This window comes from Pseudorasbora parva, chromosome 20, assembly GCF_024679245.1.
Source record: "Pseudorasbora parva isolate DD20220531a chromosome 20, ASM2467924v1, whole genome shotgun sequence".
Taxonomy (NCBI): domain Eukaryota; kingdom Metazoa; phylum Chordata; class Actinopteri; order Cypriniformes; family Gobionidae; genus Pseudorasbora; species Pseudorasbora parva.
Genome location: NC_090191.1, coordinates 20,746,088 through 20,764,115, shown reverse-complemented (window position 1 = coordinate 20,764,115; position 18,028 = coordinate 20,746,088). Strand labels below are relative to the sequence as shown.

Genomic DNA, 18,028 nt, shown 5'->3' with positions numbered 1-18,028 from the left:
GAGAAGACAGAGAGAGTTGGACTGGGATTGCGTGTGGCTGCTGAAAAAACGGGAGAGGACAAAGCTGTTGCTGAGAGAAAAGAAAAAGGGTTTTGATTGTTTTGAGCATAACGCCCACATGCGTTCTTTGTGTTTGATATTGAGTAATAAAATCGCAAGTCCCAGTCACGCCGACCCCACCTTCTTCCTTTCCCACACACATACATACGAACCGAACTACATTGACCAACTCATAATATGTAAAATTTTGCACAAAAATTGCCACCTTGTAAAATATTAGTATTTCCTCTCTTTTTCACTTTTGTGTAATTACTTTATGTTCTACTTTAAATTCTTGTCTAGATAGTATCTGCCCTATCTTCTAGGCCAGCACGCCTTACTCCCTCTAACCCTTGGTTATCTGATGTTCTTCGTGTATCTGAACTGAGGCTGAAGTATCTGATGCTGAAGTATCCCCTCTCTCCAGCCATCCCACTACCTGCCCTCTAGATCCCATCCCCTCACACCTTCTACAAGCAATCCCCCCTACACTCCTACCAGCACAAGCACACATCATCAACACATCTCTCTGCACCGGCATCTTCCCTACCACATTCAAGCAGGCTCAGGTAACCCCACTGCTTGAAAAACCCACATTAGACACATCACTTGTAGAGAACTACAGACATGTTTCACTCCTACCGTTCATAGCGAAAACACTTGAAAGAGTTGTTTTCAACCAGGTCTCATCTTTCCTCTCACAGTCTAATCAAATGGATGTAAACCAGTCAGGTTTCAAAAAGGGCCACTCAACTGAGACTGCATTATTGTCAGTTACTGAAGCCCTGCGGATGGTAAAAGCTGCTTCCAAATCATCAGTCCTCATCTTCCTTGATCTATCAGCTGCCTTTGACACTGTGAATCATCAGATTCTTCTGTCCACCGTCACCACTGGGCATCACTGGGATTTCACTCCACTGGTTTGAGTCCTATCTCACAGGTAGGTCTTTCAAGGTTGCCTGGAAAGGGGAGGTATCCAAAGCACATCAACTGACCATGGGGGTCCTCAGGGCTCAGTGCTTGGACCTCTCCTCTTTTCCATTTACACTACATCATTGGGACCCATCATTCAGGCACATGCCTCTCATATCATTACTATGCTGATGACACACAGCTCTATCTCTAATTTCAACCAGCTGATCCCACAGTACATGCACAAATCTTAAGGTGTCTGGTCGATATCTCAGCATGGATGAAAAAACATCACTTGCAGCTCAACTTAGCAAAGACTGTCCTGCTCGTCTTCCCTGCTAATCTAACCCTACAACACGATTTTACAATCCAGCTAGGTTCATCTTTGATTACCCCTTAAGGGTCGATCAGAAATCTTGGAGTAATCTTTGATGACCACTGTCCTTCAAAGGCCACATTTCAAAAACACCATGCAGGTTTGCGCTGCACAACATACGGAAAATCAGACCATTCCTTACGGAGCGTGCAACATTGCTTCTTGTCCAAGCCCTGGTAATTTCTAGACTTGACTACTGCAATGCGCCTTTGGCTGGACTTCCATCATGTGCAATCCAAATGCTGCAAATGATCCAGAACGCTGCCGCACGTCTTGTCTTCAATGAGCTCAAAAGAGCTCATGTCACACCCTACTTCCTCTCTCTGCATTGACTACCACTCGCTGCCCGCAGCAAGTTCAAAGCTCTGACTCTTGCTTATGGATCCAGCACAAGCTCAGCACCCGCATATTTCAACTCGCTCCTACAAGTCTACACCCCCACCAGAAGCCTTTGCTCAGCTAACGGAGGCTTGTGGTACCATCACAGAGAGGCATGAAATCCCTCAATAGAACTTTTTCCCGGTTGGTGGAACGATCTTCCGTCCTCCATACACATGGCAGAATCACTCACTTCATTCAAAAGACTCAATTAATCTCTTCCATGAGCACTTAATCTTACTATTAAAAAATATATATATATATATATTAAAAAAATCCAACTCTTCCTCTTTCTCTTTTCCCTCCCTTTTCTAGTTTTTGCTACTCTGAGTAATATCCAAATCTTTTTATTTAGGGCAATTTTTGCGTTTCTTCGCCTCTTCATGATAGATTGCTTCCTGTGCTCCTCAGTTGTAATTTGCTTTGGATAAAAGCGTCTGCTAAATGCATAAATATAAATGTAAATGTAAATGTGTGTGTATTTATTAGGGCTGTCAAACGATAAAAATGTAATTATTTACACAATGTGGATTGCAAATTAATTGCACATCAAATATGGCTGACTACTCGCAAAAAATAATAAGTCATTATTGTGTATTACAAAAAGTAGCTTCAGAAATAAATATTTTTGGGTGAACCATACCTTTAATGTTTTTTTTTTTTATTAATATGGAAATATTAAAATATACTCTAAACAAACTGCCAGTAGGTGGTGGTAAATGTCGAGTTGAGTCATTCCTTCATTCGATTAGTTCATTCAGGGGTAAAGTAAATGGTTCTTTTATGGTCCATTGAATCATTGGTTCACCCGATTTGTTCAAAACACGGATTCAGAAATGAAACGCCACTGTGTAGGCTATTGCTCAGAATCGGAGACGAACAATTCTGCTTTGTCTTTATATTCTTGTTGGCAAAACTGAGCAAAACAGACTAAAAACAACACAAATGTTGTCTAAAACAACACAATATTATTTTTATTTTATTAAACTGTTGTATAAGATCAGTAGCTGAGCTCAGGTGTAACGAACCTGAGACTGCCTGAAGGAGCTGGTCTGAGTTTGGTTGCGGAACTTGCGCTCAAACTGTGCCATAATTCATGTGAATGTAAAAGCAACAGGACTCGGGTGCACAAGAAAAGTATCCTGTGCATGCGTTTTATCAGATGACAAAGTATTTATAAGAGCGAGAGTCAGCCTGCAAGTGTTTTTGTGCATAGCATCAGCGGGAACAATCACACTTTGGTGCAGACCACAACAAACATGCCCAGTGTAAAAACGCCCTGAGACTAAAACTCAAATAGAAACATTTTTACCTGTCATAATGTTATGACTGATTGGTGTGTAATTAATTGAATATATTTCGGAATAAGGCTGTGTAACATAACAAAATATGGAAAAAAGTGAAGTGTGGTGAATACTTGCGGGATGCACTGTATACTGGGTATCTTTATTTAATTGATTGGGAATTGATTGTATTTTCAAAATTTTAAAAGTTATATTACACTCATTCAAATCCACCATTATCTATTAGTATTGCTGCATCACCTAAAACAGTACCCTAACACATTGGCTAAGTAGCAATTTTGCTATTAACATATACATCACTTAGGTATCATCAACCAAAAAAGAACTCTATCTGGAACCTTTATTTGCAGGATTTATATCAGAAAAAGAGTTTTACCTGCATCTATCTTTTGTACATCAAGGTCTTCAACCTCAGTCAGGTAAGCAGCAAGTCCTTTACTAAAAAAGTGAAGCGTGTACAAAACACAAGTAGCGTAGAGTTAGTTACAAACAAGAAGTGCAGGTCAAACTAATCAACTAATGTGAAGACCACAGATTAATGAAATAGTGTATGCTTAATACTTTTCCTGAAATGATGGATCTTGTTTATAAAAGCACATCTCATCATTGTGGTCATTAGTTTGCCTCGTTTGCCTTGTGTAGTCATTTGGGTACACTGAAGAAAACTCAGTCTACAAGAACAAGAAACAGGGCCGAAGATAATAATTAATCTGATTGTTTACAGGATCTGTCTCTTTAGTGTGGCAAGTTTTTACAATGTAATATCATTTATCAGTTTAATTACAACAATTAGACAAAATAGTAAATTTGTCTTTCTGTAAAACTTTACAGTTTAATTATTTTATTGCTTATTAATCTAGGTCAAAGTTCAGCTTTAAATATATTTTTCTTTGTTAAATCATGTTATCATGTTTATACTTGTATAGTTATACTTCTATTGTTAGAGGCACGCTGTTTGTAATCCAAATTACGTATCACAGAAAAAAGCAAAGAATATATTTAATAAAGAAAGAAAAGCTCAAACACAAGCAACAATCCACACAAAGTTTACCCAAGACAATGGACAGGAAAAGAGGTCTTAAATACACAGGACTAATTAATGAGACAAGAAACAGGTATGTAACTAATTAACTAAACATCACCATTTCACAAAAAAATAAAATTAAAATAAAATAAAATTTGGTTTGGTTTGGTTTGGCTAAACACACAAAAACGCAAGGGGGTCAATTACAAATGTATCCACTCTGGGACCCTGTTTGAAAAAAAAATGTCGGTTTCAGGCTCCTAGAATGCCGGATCCGTGTGGACGAAGCGTTGATACAATACAAAATGTTTACGTATACAGCTAAACGAGTCTCCATGTGGACGGGGCCTAACAGTGACAACTGAGAACATAGGGACAGAACAAAACCAAAAAACTCAGGGATATAGTAAGATAAAATAAATGCTGTGAAGTAGTTCATTGTTAGTTCATGATACTAAAAGCATTAACTAATGTTAATGAAATTAACTTTAATTTAAATTAACTTTCAAATTCAACTTTACTGTAAAGCTCTATACTTTTACACTGCTGTCTTATAAATTGTACTGTACAATTTTTACATTCTATCCTCTAATGTTAGACCATAAACCTAATCGAATTACTTCAGTCTTCATGATCTTTCAGAAATCATTCTAAATGAATTTCAAAATTATTATTAATGTTGAAAACAGCTTCAGCTGTGTTAGCTAATACACTGCAATTCAAAAGTTTGAGCTAAATAAGATTTAATAAATAAATACAAATACTTTTATTTAGCAAAGGCCCATAAAAACCCAGCAAATACATTTATTAAATCAATACAAAAATGCTGTTCTTTTGAACGTTCTATTCGTCAAAGTATCCTGAAAAAGAAAAATCACAGTTTCCACAAAAATATTACGCAGCACAACTGTTTAACGAAATGTTCTTTCAACACCAAATCAGCATATAAGAATGATTTCTGAAAGATCATGTGAAGATGAAGACTGAAGTAATAATACTGTAGCTTCGCCATTACATGCATAAATTCGATCCCAGTTCCGTGTCTTTTGTTTTGTATGGACGTTTATGTTGAAGTGCCTCCTCTATGTTCATTGTTTTCTTCCTTTTTTAGCTTCTCTATCTTGTTGTCATATTAGCTGTTATAGTTAATGTCATTGAACACAACCGCAGTTAATTATCTACTCATTGTTCGTTTTTTAAGTTCTAGGTTTTCATTCATGTGCTACTTGTAGTTGTCTATTGTTTTCTGTGGTGGATTGTGTTCGTGTTCTTGATCAGATGTTCCTGTGTTTTCATGTGGCGTGTTCTCATTAAAAGCGTACATGCAGGTACATTCTCTCTTTGTCTTGTCTCTCAGCAATTCTTAACAATATTACAACAGAAACCAGTCCATTTAAATTGTAATAATATTTCACAGTATTACTGTTTTTATTGTATTTTTGTATCAAATAAATGTAGCCATGGTGAATTAAGAGACTACTATCAAAAACATTTAAATTTTGACCAGTCCTGTTACTATATATATATATATATATATATATATATATATATATATATATATATATATATATATATATATAATCACCTAGTTGTAAAAAAGAACTATTGAAATAAATTTTGCAGATATTTAAAACATAGTGGTCAATCAATTATCAGCAAAAATATGTTGTTATAAAAGAAAGATGATTGATGATTTTGTCAGAATCAGAGCTGAGTTTATGCAGAGATTAAAACATTTCTAATTTACCACATATACTCCTTGAAATCGTCCAATCTCTCCGTTGAGTATGTAACTTGGTTTGTAATGGCATTCGGGAAATACGTCTTTCAGATAGGATTCATCTAGCACTGGTTTACATTAAGGGAACAGTTAAAATGTCAGTCAGGCAATTGTAATCTCAACATTTCCATGTAAATTTTAATTAGGCTAATGCTGACGTTTACAGATGTGATCCCGTGGGTCTTCTCTGATCATGTCTCCTACAGGATGGGGTGACAAGGGAATCGGCTCAAGGAGTCTATCGTAACTTGCTTTTGTTTGAGGTATGTGTTCAATATCTCCCATTTGTAGAGTAGATTCATCTGACAAAGAAATGACTGTATGTTATCATGATTTTATATATATATATATATATATATATATATATATATATATATATATATATATATATATATATATATATATATATATATATATATATATATATATAACTATTAACGGGTTAGTTCATCCAAAAGTGAAAATCATGTCATTAATTACTCACCAGTTCCAAAACCCGTAAGGCATTCATTCATCTTTGGATATTATGCAAACGTCATCACTTAAATTAATGCATGATGAAGATTAACTGCACAATGTGTGTAAACCTCCAATACAACTATAAAGTAATTATTCCATTACAATTCACAAATACATCTCTCAATTAATTACTGTCTATAGTATTATACGCAAATTTTACTCAAGATTAAAATATTTTCAATTAAACTTTTACAGTTATTTTTATTTTAAATTATTATTGCCCCTGGTTCAGTAATGAAGTCTTGTAATAAAATAGCAATGGCTGGGACAGATTTTAAGTATCACATCAAGACTCAGTCTAATCCTGTTTACATTAAATAAGCTGCTCCCGAGCAGATTTTAGCTAATCGACCTGTTGCTATGACAGCAAGTCCAGGATGAGCTTCGAAGAACCAAACAATCCGAGATCAAGCCAAATCGTCAACAATCAAATCCAGCTAACTGAGTTAGCTACGTACGAAGAACGGGCACCAAAAGTAAGAATGGCAGTTCATTTTTAGTGTATGTTTGCAAATTTGCTTTCAGAATGAGCTTTCTGGAATGTTGTACAGCTAATATGGCTAACGTGACCATAGTCTCGGCCTGTATTCACAATCCTATGTATCTAGTTTTTTTCCGAAACCATCTGTGTAATTCATAAACGCACATTTATTATGCTTAGTATAGTCGGGTGACAGACGTGTTACATTCCAAATTTACGTCGGGGCAAAATTGACAAGCTATAATAAATTATCTGGGGGGTATTTTGAGCTGAAGCTTCACAGACACATTCTGGGGACATGTATTACATTTTGTGAAAAGGGTCATAATATGTCCCATTTAATTAAATCTGACAGATTTCTGTCCCTTCATTGAGAGATACGCAACTACCACTTAAAAGAAAGGTAGTAAAGACATAATACAAGTATTCCTTTGAGTTGCTTCATAAATTTGAGTTTAATCCACTGAAGTCACATGGATTACTTTAATGATGTCTTTACTACATTTCTGGGGCTTGAAAGTGGTAGTTGCTTAGACTGAGATTTCTTTATGTAACCGGGTGGTATTAGAAATAAACCCCCGAAACAAAAAGTGTACTTCTCCTTTAAGAGAGTGGCCGCTGATGATGATAGAGACGGGCCGCTTGAGCAGTGCATGAGAGATTAAGGCCCTGTCCCAAATGGCACACTTAATGCGCACTTTCGGTCTTGTGGACTTACAATGGCCATTGTGTGCGCGTGTCTGTTAAGTTCACAAAACCGTAGGGTGTCTTATTTGTCATTTAAGCTTAAAGAAGAGTGCTCGTGAGCACCCCCTTTGCGGCTGCTATGCAGCTGAGCCCGCAAGTTTGCGAGCTATGCAGAGGACTTCTACCCGGCAGTCAAATCGGCATTACGTCATGAAAGTGCAGACTCAGCGGAAGACCTCGAGGCTTTAGGGTGCCATTTGGGACAGGGACAAAGTCAAATCCTGGGTTAAATACATTATCTACGTGGTGTAAATGTGATGATAATCCATTAATCTGGTGTAATAAACTGTTTATGTTTATTTTATGAGTGAACTGTTTATTTTATGGTTAAGGTTCAGGATGTTCTGAGATTTTATGTGATTTCATGTACGAGTGTTGCGAGTTCTCGAGAAAAACAGAACTCTGTAACTTAAGTGTCCGATGTCATGTTTAAGTGCATAACGTATGTGAATAACATGCATAGGATCATGTGCATGTTATATTTGATTTCCATGTAATAGTTTAAATTCACCTGATGACATTGCTGACAGTTGTTTTGTGTTTGTGTAGGAGGGTGCCACTACTGTGTTTGTGACTTTCTAAAGTGTATTGTTTTACCAAAGTGTGCCCTAACACAAGTAATAACTGAAAATTGAGAAATTGACACTTTATAAGTTTTACGTATTTTTCTGTGAAGATATTCTTGGGAAATGTTAGTTTAAAGTTATACACAGCTAGAGGGACCCCGTGTGTTGAAATGGTCTTTGATAGCATTATTACAGCATTACTTTTTTTGTGTTAAACTATTAATTTAAAATTCATTAAGATCACAACAAAGAAAACGTCTCAGGTTATGCATATAACCCATGTTCCCTGAGAGGGAACGAGACACTGCGTCATCGTAGATGACACATCGGGGAACGCCCTCGGCGTGACGCTACTGAAGTCATTTGAAAAAGCCCAATCTTGATTGGTGTTGCGTCATGACGTAACGAGTGACGGCATACCCGGAGGTATAAAGGGACGCCGCCACAAGCATACACAGCTTAATGCGATGAAGTGGGCTCTCTGTTGATAGGCGGGGCTACGAGACGCAGTGTCTCGTTCCCTCTCAGGGAACATAGGTTTTATGCATAACCCGAGACGTTCCCTTTATCGAGGGAACTCGCACTGCGTCATCGTAGATGACACATCGGGGAACGAGTACCCACTAGTCCTTGCCTATCTCGAGCCCCTTGGTATGGACCGAAGTGCATACTCAGGAGGCGAGCACCCTGATGCCTGGCGTCGCTGTGCAGACCTCTACAGATAGATCCTCAATGCCCGTACCGGGCAGAGGAGGTGAAGCCTGCCTTCATCTGCCGTCACATGAGGTGGAGGATGGAATGCCTGGAGAACCACCGACCGTACCGTGTTAGATGCACTTTTGGTATGTACCCGGGGTCGGACGCAAGATGGCCTTCACTCCGCCCGGGGCAAATTCCAAGCAATTTGGCGTGACTGCCAATGCTTGGAGGTCCCCCACTCTCCTCAGAGAAGTGATGGCAAGGAGAAAGGCAACCTTAAGCGTGAGGTTCTTGGCCTCGGCCAGCTCCAGTGGCTCAAAAGGGGCCTAGCCAACCCTTCAAGCACTACTGCCAGATCCCAAGTTGGGATCCTGGAATGAGCCACAGGCCTCATCCTCCGTCCTCGGAGGAATCGTACAACCAAATGGTGCCTCCCCAGAGGTCCCTCACCTAACTGTGTGTGGAAAGCCCCTATCGCTGCCACATACACCTTAAGTGTGGATGGGGTAAGCCCGGCAGAGAACCGATATTGGAGAAACTCCAGTACTGAAGCCACTGCGCAGTTAACTAGGTTTACCTCACAGTACCTACACCAAGTGGAAAACATCTTCCACTTCAGGTTGTACATCCTCCTGGTGGAAGGAGCCCTAGAGCTGAGTAGGGTCTCAACAACGCATGCTGACAGACTCTCCTCTATGAGCTGTGCCCCCTCAGGGGCCAGACCCATAGGTTCCATAACTCCGGCTGGGGGTGGTATATCGTGCCCCATGCCGAACGCTTGGCCCCCGAAAGCGAACCTCAGGACCTCCTGTGGACAGGAAGGATGGGGATATGGAATATGCGTCTTTAGATCCATCGTGATGAACCAGTCCTCGAACTGGATCTGCTCACGATGGGATAGTGAGCATTTTGAACCTGAATCTCCTCAGAGAACGGTTCAAGTACCTCAGATCTAATAATAGACGCACCCCTCCATCCTCTTTGGGAACCACGAAGTAGCGACCGTAAAAGCCGGACCCCCTGTCTGGTGGAGGAATACACTATGTAGCCTCCTCTACCATCAGGGAGCACACTTCCAGTTCCATAACCTGCCAGTGGGCTGGGCACAGCACTATTCAGGCCACACCGATGAACCCCGGTGGTGGAACGCTGAACTGCAGTCCGTACCCTTTGCCCACGGTACACAGGGCCCCAGCAGATATATTCGGGAGCATAACCATGCACCGAGATATTCTACTAGGGGAACCAGCCTCTCAAGGCTGGTCTCTGGTACCCACCAAGCCTCCTGCCCAAGCCCCTGAAGCGGCCACCCGGCAGGGCTTAGTCGGGGAGGATTTTCGGTGTGCAAACGCGTTCGCTGCCCAGCTACAGTCTTTCTAGAGGCGGCTAGAGCAGCATGCATTCGCTGGAAGTCAATGTGGCCCGAGCGTCGTAGACGGCGGATCGCAGCATCGACTTCCATAAAACTCCACAGAGGTGGCGACCTCGATCGCTCCCCGGGAGAGGGGCTTCATCTGACTCGACAGGGCCGCTTAGGGTGCCCACCGTGAATCCTTAGATGAAAAAGCCATGTGAACACATTTTGGATGATATGTTGATAATCTAACTCCTCAAAGTCAGATACATCCCATTTAATTCCTCAGAATTAAATGCCCCTAATCACCCCTCAAGTGAACATGATCTATGATGACGCAGTGCGAGTTCCCTCGATAAAGGGAATCTCAATTGATTAAGTTTAATAAATTGCCCAAACATACAACGGGATTCAGTATCAATTGATTTATTTTGTTAACTGGCAACATTTAAAAAAGATCTTCAGTGGTGTTCTGAGATAAACGGATGTATTACAGGCTTAATATGACATGAGGGTAAGTAAATAATGACAGAAATTTCATTTTGCCTGATCAAGCCTGATTTTTCCTTTCTGTTGCAAAGTACACACCAGTTATATTTATTCTTGACAGATACCTTACAGATGCCTTAAAATAACTTTTACCATTTCTCTCATCTGGCTCATCATTTTGTAATTTTGTGACAGACATACCTTCATATAATGATAAAAACTGAGAGGTTATCACAGAAAAAGTGCCATTGTCATGGTTAAAACTCCACTGCAGAAGAAAAAAAGAATCTGATATCAACAAAATGTACAAATGTTAAGTTCATTGTACAAGCTAAACTGCCAATATAGCACACACAAACTGTACATACCGCTATTTCCAGATGATCAATTCCAGAATTCTGTTTTAAAAGGACTTCAAAAAAATATTTCATGTCTTTCACTAACCTAGGGAAGAAAAAGAGACTGGCATCAGTTAGCTTCTACATCACGTAGCTTCTACTGGCATCACGTAGCGTCTTTTTTGAGTATTTTTTAATAAATAATCAAAAAATAAATATCACATACAAGACAGGTTTCGAAATCTGGGATGCAAATTTCCAATACTCGCCTGGAGCAGTCCATTCATATCCTGTCTGATATGTGAACAGAAACATTCCACAGTTATAATCTAAGAGATTGGATGTTTCCTTTATCAAGCCATTGAAAAAGTCTTAAACACTCAAGTCACATTTTATTGTTGTATTCTGGTGGACAAAATTATTAAAACACCTGACAGATCTGAAAATATTGACCTTTTGCCTCTAAAACAGGCACGTTTTGTTCATGTCAATGTTCATGAAACATGTAGATGGTTGCTCTGACCATCAAATATCAGATGAAGTGTGTATCGACTTTTAACTTTAATATTTGGTATGTCCACTTCTCTGGCATAGTGTCAATATGAGTCCTTCAACAATACTGTTATTCCTTGCCTTCTGGAACTGAAGCTTAAGGCTTTCCTTTGAATGTACAATAAATCTGTCCAAGTTGTTTTTCAATTCCCTCCAAATGTGCTTGATGGTGTTGAGGTTTGGACTTTGAAGGGGCCAGTCCATTATTTTCAATTTTCCAGCAGATTCCTAGCCTAGAACTCTAGACACAGCCAGGGTAGTCTAGCAACTCTCTGTTAGCTTATGAGCTGGAAAAACCAAACTCTGGTCAGGCCAATCGCATCATGTATAGTCGGTGGGCAGGCTTAACATAATGATGGCAGAGTTGCTGCAGTTCCGAGTGGTACTTAAGAACAAAGAAACTGGTTAACAGTGGTCTTTCAAATTGAAAATGAAAATTTAGACTCTGGAAGACTTGTTGATAAGCTTTTCTTTGAGAAAAGAACAAAGAATGGCACTGAAGTCATTCTTAAGAAAGGAAGTTGTGTTCAGAGCTTTGCCAACTGGATACGGTGAAAGTTCAATCTATCAACTAGCTCTGCTTCCCTGTGTTTGTTGCTCTGGTTGGTTGTAGCACTATCCTATTGCGTGCAGAGGGAGTTTGAAAGACAACCGTCTATCCCGCCTGTCGGATTGAGCCCTTCCAATGGTGTTTTCCCAGACCCAACATTTTGATGTGGATGTGGATCTGGCTTGTAAGGCTAGCAGATTCCTTCTGTTGCAGGTAGTTCCGGTAATAGTTAGAATAATGTTTTGGGTCATTGTCCTGCTGGAAAATAAATCCAGGCAAAATAAGACCGTTCCCAGATGCCAAGTGTTCTAATAGTTTTGGCCATTATTATATATAATGGTATATACTTTATAAACCAAGTTGCATCTGCAAAGACATTGTGCAATAGTTTTCTTTATATTTAATGATATATATATATATATATATATATATATATATATATATATATATATATATATATATATATATATATATATATATATATAGGAACACCTGTTGCTTCAATGAATTTAGGGGTGTGGTCCTGGTCTAGACAATCTCCTGAACTCTAAACTGAATTTCAGAATGGGAAACAAAGGTGATTTAAGCAATTTTGAGCGTGGTATGGTTGTTGGTGCCCGACGGGCCGGTCTGAGTATTTCACAATCTGCCCAGTTACTGGGATTTCACACACAACCATTTCTAGGGTTTACAAAGAATGGTGTGAAAATGGAAAAACATCCAGAAAGCGGCAGTCGTGTGTGCAAAAATGCCTTCACTGTAAACCCTAATGTTGTCTTTACTTAAACAAATCAAGTAAACTTGACTAAATATTACTAGTTTAGTCTAAAAACTCAGTCATATAAGTTAGTATAACTTATTAACCTACAAAATGCATAAACTTAAGATTTCAAGTTGTATGAACTCAAAATCATAAGTAATTAAAATAGCTCACTCTGGTCTTGCTTTGAAGTGATTGGCCATGCAAGGAGTTCTGTCTAGCAACAAGAGAATGAATTCACTGATTGGAGGACATTTCCAAAAGGCGGTCCTTTTCGCCTCACCTGTTGCTTGCTGCTAATTCAAATTAAGATGGAGACTTTTTCATTGTGTGCAATCTTAAATTCGGTAAGTAAAAATTTGTAAGTTACTAAACCTAACAATAATACGTGAACTAACTTATAACCAGATTGACTGTATTTCTGTTTTAATGAACATAATTGTTTTGTTGGAAGTCACCATGATGGAGATAAGTGTTTGCTTTAGTTGGGATCTTGACAAATGATAATGTAATATTAGTGTTTCTCTGGCTGCTTTGTGTTTGCGAGACACATATGTTAAGTAACAAAAAGCCAAGAGAAAATATCATCAAGTGGTGTTGTTTATTCATTGATGATGATAATAACATCATCAAGCATAGGCAGAATTCCTGATCTTGTTCAGAGTCCGATGCTTTGGATGTCAAAGCAGTTATTAATAGTTTTGAAATATTAATAATACTAGAATCTTCACTATTGTGCTAATATATATATATATATATATATTTTTATGTGCACAAAATGTTTAAATCTATGGCATTAGTTAGACACATACACACATCACTAATCTGCGTATGAATCTCTACAATGGTGACAAAACTTTTTACAATTGTGAAAAAATCTGATAAACAGATCAACTCTGAACATAAAACAAGCTACAAAAACATCAGAACAAAACAGCAAAAGTAACAGCAAATAGTAAGAATTCAAAGAAAATTTGTCACAATTCAGACGCATAATTTATTCATGCTGCAATGCATGTTGGGACCAATGGGGAAGTTTTGATTGGTTGTACCCAGCATGCTGTACTGAACTGGTGTAGCAAGTTTGGTGAACTTAACAATTTAAGTACAGTGAAAGTGAGCACCAAGTTAAGTAAACTTAAATATTCAAGTTTTAGGAGACTCCATTACTCAATTGAATTGAGGGAATCACTTTCCTCAAATCATTTGAGTATTCTCAACTTATTAGGGTTTACAGTGTTGTTAATGCTAGAGGTCAGAGGAGAATGCGCCGACTGATTCAAGCTGATAGAAGAGCAACTTTGACTGAAATAACCACTCGTTACAACCAAGGTATGCAGCAAAGCATTTGTGAAGCCACAACACGCACAACCTTGAGGCGGATGGGCTTCAACAGCAGAAGACCCCACCGGGTACCACGCATCTTTACTACAAATAGGAAAAAGAGGCTACAATTTGCACAAGCTCACTAAAATTGAACAGTTGAAGACTGGAAAACTGTTGCTGAGTTTGAGTTGGAAAACTGGGAAAAGTTGGACATTTCTGTAACCTGAGAGGTTTTTTTTTTTGTTTGTTTGTTTGTCTTGTTGGGAGCTTAAACAAGCACATGGTCACTACAAACTGTTTATGGAAAACAGCTCTGTGAAGATTCAGAATAAAGTGTCATATTCTGTTCCACTAATAAAAAACAGCATATGGGTTTGGAATTACATCATATGATATAATATAATAATAAATACGGAAACCAAGTTTTATTTTCAGGTCAATAGTATTGTAAATCTCACCGATTTGAATCTCAAACAAACACACCGACATTCACACCAGATATTACCTCTCCAACATGAGCGAGAAGTTGAAGGTTTTCTGGACTTTCATTTAAACTGAGCCAGAACTCAGAGTTATCATCAGAGGCAACAGCAAAAATATATTCCTCTATAAACAGAAACATATCAGTGTATGTATTAAGTACCTCTATATGCTTATAATTACATTCCTTATATAATAAAACACTTTTATTTTCATGCTAGCCCTACCAGTTTCTGAAGGATGAAGGTAGCCAAAGATTCTGAGACCATAATTGCTCCATTTAGGGGACACAGCAAGTCTGCTCACTGTAGTACGCACCTTTATAAAGAACAATGACATTATATTATACACTGAGACTATCGTTGTTAATAGTACACAATGTGTGTAGAACTCACATTGGGAAATAGTGGATAGAGCAGGTTATTCCTAAGTTGGTCAAGGGATCCGCCGCAACAGTCTTCAAAAACGTGCATGTTCACTCGACCCTGAGGGGAGGATAAAATGCTTCATAACAATGCAATCATACGGTTGTCAGGTATAGGCACTAATAGAATGCAATAGTAGCACATTTGTATCAGTGGCACTTTCTTGAACAGCAGCAGTCACTCTTAAAAATAAAGGATCCAAGTGGTTCTCAAAGACACACACAACGTAAGATCAATTAATTTAAATGCAATTAATGTCGGATTCAGATATGACAAATAATGGTTTGTACAAATGGTATTTGGGGCTTTCTACAATAGTTGTTTTTGCTTAAAAACATGTCACCATTTTGTGGTTGTTTATTTTGTTGAGAAAAAGTTTTATACAGAACTGGGGTCTCATTTATAAAACTTTACGTAGATTTTATCCTAAAAGTGTAACGTACAAAAGCTAGATTTTGCGTACGCACAAAAAAAAATCTGATTTATAAAACCATGCGTAAGCCAGAACCTGCGCAAAAATCCCTTTATAAATCACAGTCAGCAGCAGATTGTGCGCATGTACTTCTCCACCCTGCCTTCCCCCGAAATCACCATATATAGAGCTTACAACGCCTAGTTTTACTATGCATGACCTCATCTGCATATCATTTGCATGCATATTCCCATCCACGTGACATCATGTTTAACACTCTCAAAGGTAAAAGACATTGAAAAATATTAGATACGGACTATAAATGCTATTTGTGCCTTACACATTACATTGCTGGATATCACTCAATATCCTTTTTATGTTGTAGAATAAATATATCAAAATATCCATAAAAACTAAATTGTATAAAATACTTCTCAGGGATTTTTTTTTAAATAAAGTGTTATTTTAATTAAACATATTTCATGAATTTTAAACACTTAAAGTCAAATAAAATTCACGCAGTTTTGCTGATAATGTCCCTGAATGAAAACTCGTTCTCTTCTTTTTCTGCCATTGGCATAATCCTCCAACAGTGCCAGCAGTGCCATCGTGAAGCATTACATACCCGGGTCACTGGATGATTTATGTTTCTAACAAACAGACTGAACCTTAACACCTTGACAATATCACAAATGTTATAGTGAACACATGCTTAATGACGGTTTTGTAATAAACACCGTAATAGTTAGGACCGATGTGCGATTGTGCTTCATTTGACATTTTATGATAGATGTATGTGGCGAGGTGAACGATCAAGAGACATGGGAGGAGCGAGCGAGACCGGGGACGTGATTGCAAAAGAGCGTCACCTGCGAGCCACACCGGTCTCGAGTCTGACTCTCATGAGGAAGCTTGGAGGGATTTAAGGACGAGCAACATCAGTCAAGGACGAGAGAGGACCAGGCCTGGACTTTATGTTGAGTTTTTTTATGTTTTATTATGTGTGTGCGGGCAGTCGTCCGTGAGGGGCTGCCCGGGTTACTTTCGTTTAGTTTATTATTTGATTAAAGTCTTTGTTGAACGTTTGCCGGTTCCCGCCTTCTTCCTTCCCATTTCTACGAACTTTATTACAATGTACATTAAGGTAAATATTTCGTTTTTACATTGTGTTGTGCAGTTCTCTAATAAAAGGGTATTCTCCTCATGTCGTTGGACACCCGTAATACCTTCGTTCATCTTCGGAACACAAATTAAGATATTTTTGTTGAAAGCTGATGGCTGAGAAAGGCTTCAGAAAGGCCTCCATTGGCATTCAGTACATTTCCACTGACCCACTCACAAGACCCATAAAGGCACTGAAAACATCGATACAAAGTCCATCTCACTACAGTTGCTGTACAATAATGTTACAATGCGATGAAAATAGTTACTGTGCGCACAAAAATCAAAATAACGATTTTATTCACCAAGTTATTGACGGGAACTCGACGAATGCGCGAGAATATGACGCAGATCCGCCATTCAGATACATGACCCGGAAGCGAAGAGGAGCGCCGCTATCATGTGAGTTCACGTCAGAGACCTACACAGAAGACAATATCTTGGCATATAATCTCTTTTTTTTTTGCACACAAAAAATATTTTTGTCGCATTGTAACATTATTGTACAGCCACTATAGTGACATGGACTTTGTATCGATGTTTTTAGTGCCTTTATGGGTCTTGTGAATGCGAATGTACTGAATGCCAATGGAGGCCTTTCTAAAGCCTTTCTCAGCCATCAGCTTTCAACAAAAATATCTTCATTTGTGTTCTGAAGATGAACGAAGGTCTTACGGGTGTCCAATGACATGAGGGTGAGTAATTAATGAAATAATTTTCATTTTTGGGTGAACTAACCCTTTAAAGGTGCGCATATTCTCCCGTCAATTTGTTTTTTATAAATCACAACCTTTGTGTGGGAACTGGCGCACGTACGTTTACAGCCCCATTTTGTGCGTACGCAGGCTTTATAAATGAGACCCCTGGGTCCTGTACCATGATGGTAGTTTAACAAACTCAGGGTTATAGGATTAGTTTTGAGTTAACAAAACCAAACCAATCTATTCAGGCTTTGTTGGTACAATGATGCTGATCATCAGATTTATCTGTCATCTCTTGTGCTATCTTATATACAGATATTGTACATAAATCATGATGATGACAAACAAGTCAACAATCTTACCTGGATCGGTTTAGCAGGTTCATTTTCTAAATGTGATTTCCTCAATTTGAAGTCTTTGTTTACATTTGCTTTTGCCGGCCCTTGTGGAAGCAAAAATATGAAAAGCAAAAGAATGCAAATGCATCAACATTTAAATGGTTCACATACTATTTTCTCAGGCTTGACTGTGGCATTTAGGGGTAAGTGGGACACAACCTAACCTTTTCACACATGCCAGCATGACAAAACTTTGTGTATTTACTTGTTGCTTTATCAACAATATATAAAGAAAAAATTGCGCCAAAATTAAAAAA

The 18,028-nt window shown here is 38.4% G+C and overlaps 1 protein-coding gene across 2 annotated transcripts in view; it reads right to left on the bottom strand.

Moving 5' to 3' along the window:
* The window catches only part of LOC137049528 (beta-1,4-N-acetylgalactosaminyltransferase 3-like), a 42,875-nt gene that overhangs the window by 22,319 nt on the left and 2,528 nt on the right, over positions 1-18,028 (bottom strand). For both annotated transcript variants that reach the window (XM_067428068.1, XM_067428069.1), the window contains exons 2-12: positions 17,736-17,815; positions 15,070-15,159; positions 14,902-14,992; positions 14,700-14,800; positions 11,233-11,300; positions 11,037-11,112; positions 10,870-10,936; positions 5,972-6,115; positions 5,781-5,881; positions 3,571-3,680; positions 3,386-3,447 (exon numbers count right to left, since the gene is read on the bottom strand). In XM_067428068.1, coding sequence (XP_067284169.1) covers positions 3,386-3,447; positions 3,571-3,680; positions 5,781-5,881; positions 5,972-6,115; positions 10,870-10,936; positions 11,037-11,112; positions 11,233-11,300; positions 14,700-14,800; positions 14,902-14,992; positions 15,070-15,159; positions 17,736-17,815 — 990 coding nt within the window. The remainder of the gene's footprint in view (positions 1-3,385; positions 3,448-3,570; positions 3,681-5,780; positions 5,882-5,971; positions 6,116-10,869; positions 10,937-11,036; positions 11,113-11,232; positions 11,301-14,699; positions 14,801-14,901; positions 14,993-15,069; positions 15,160-17,735; positions 17,816-18,028) is intronic.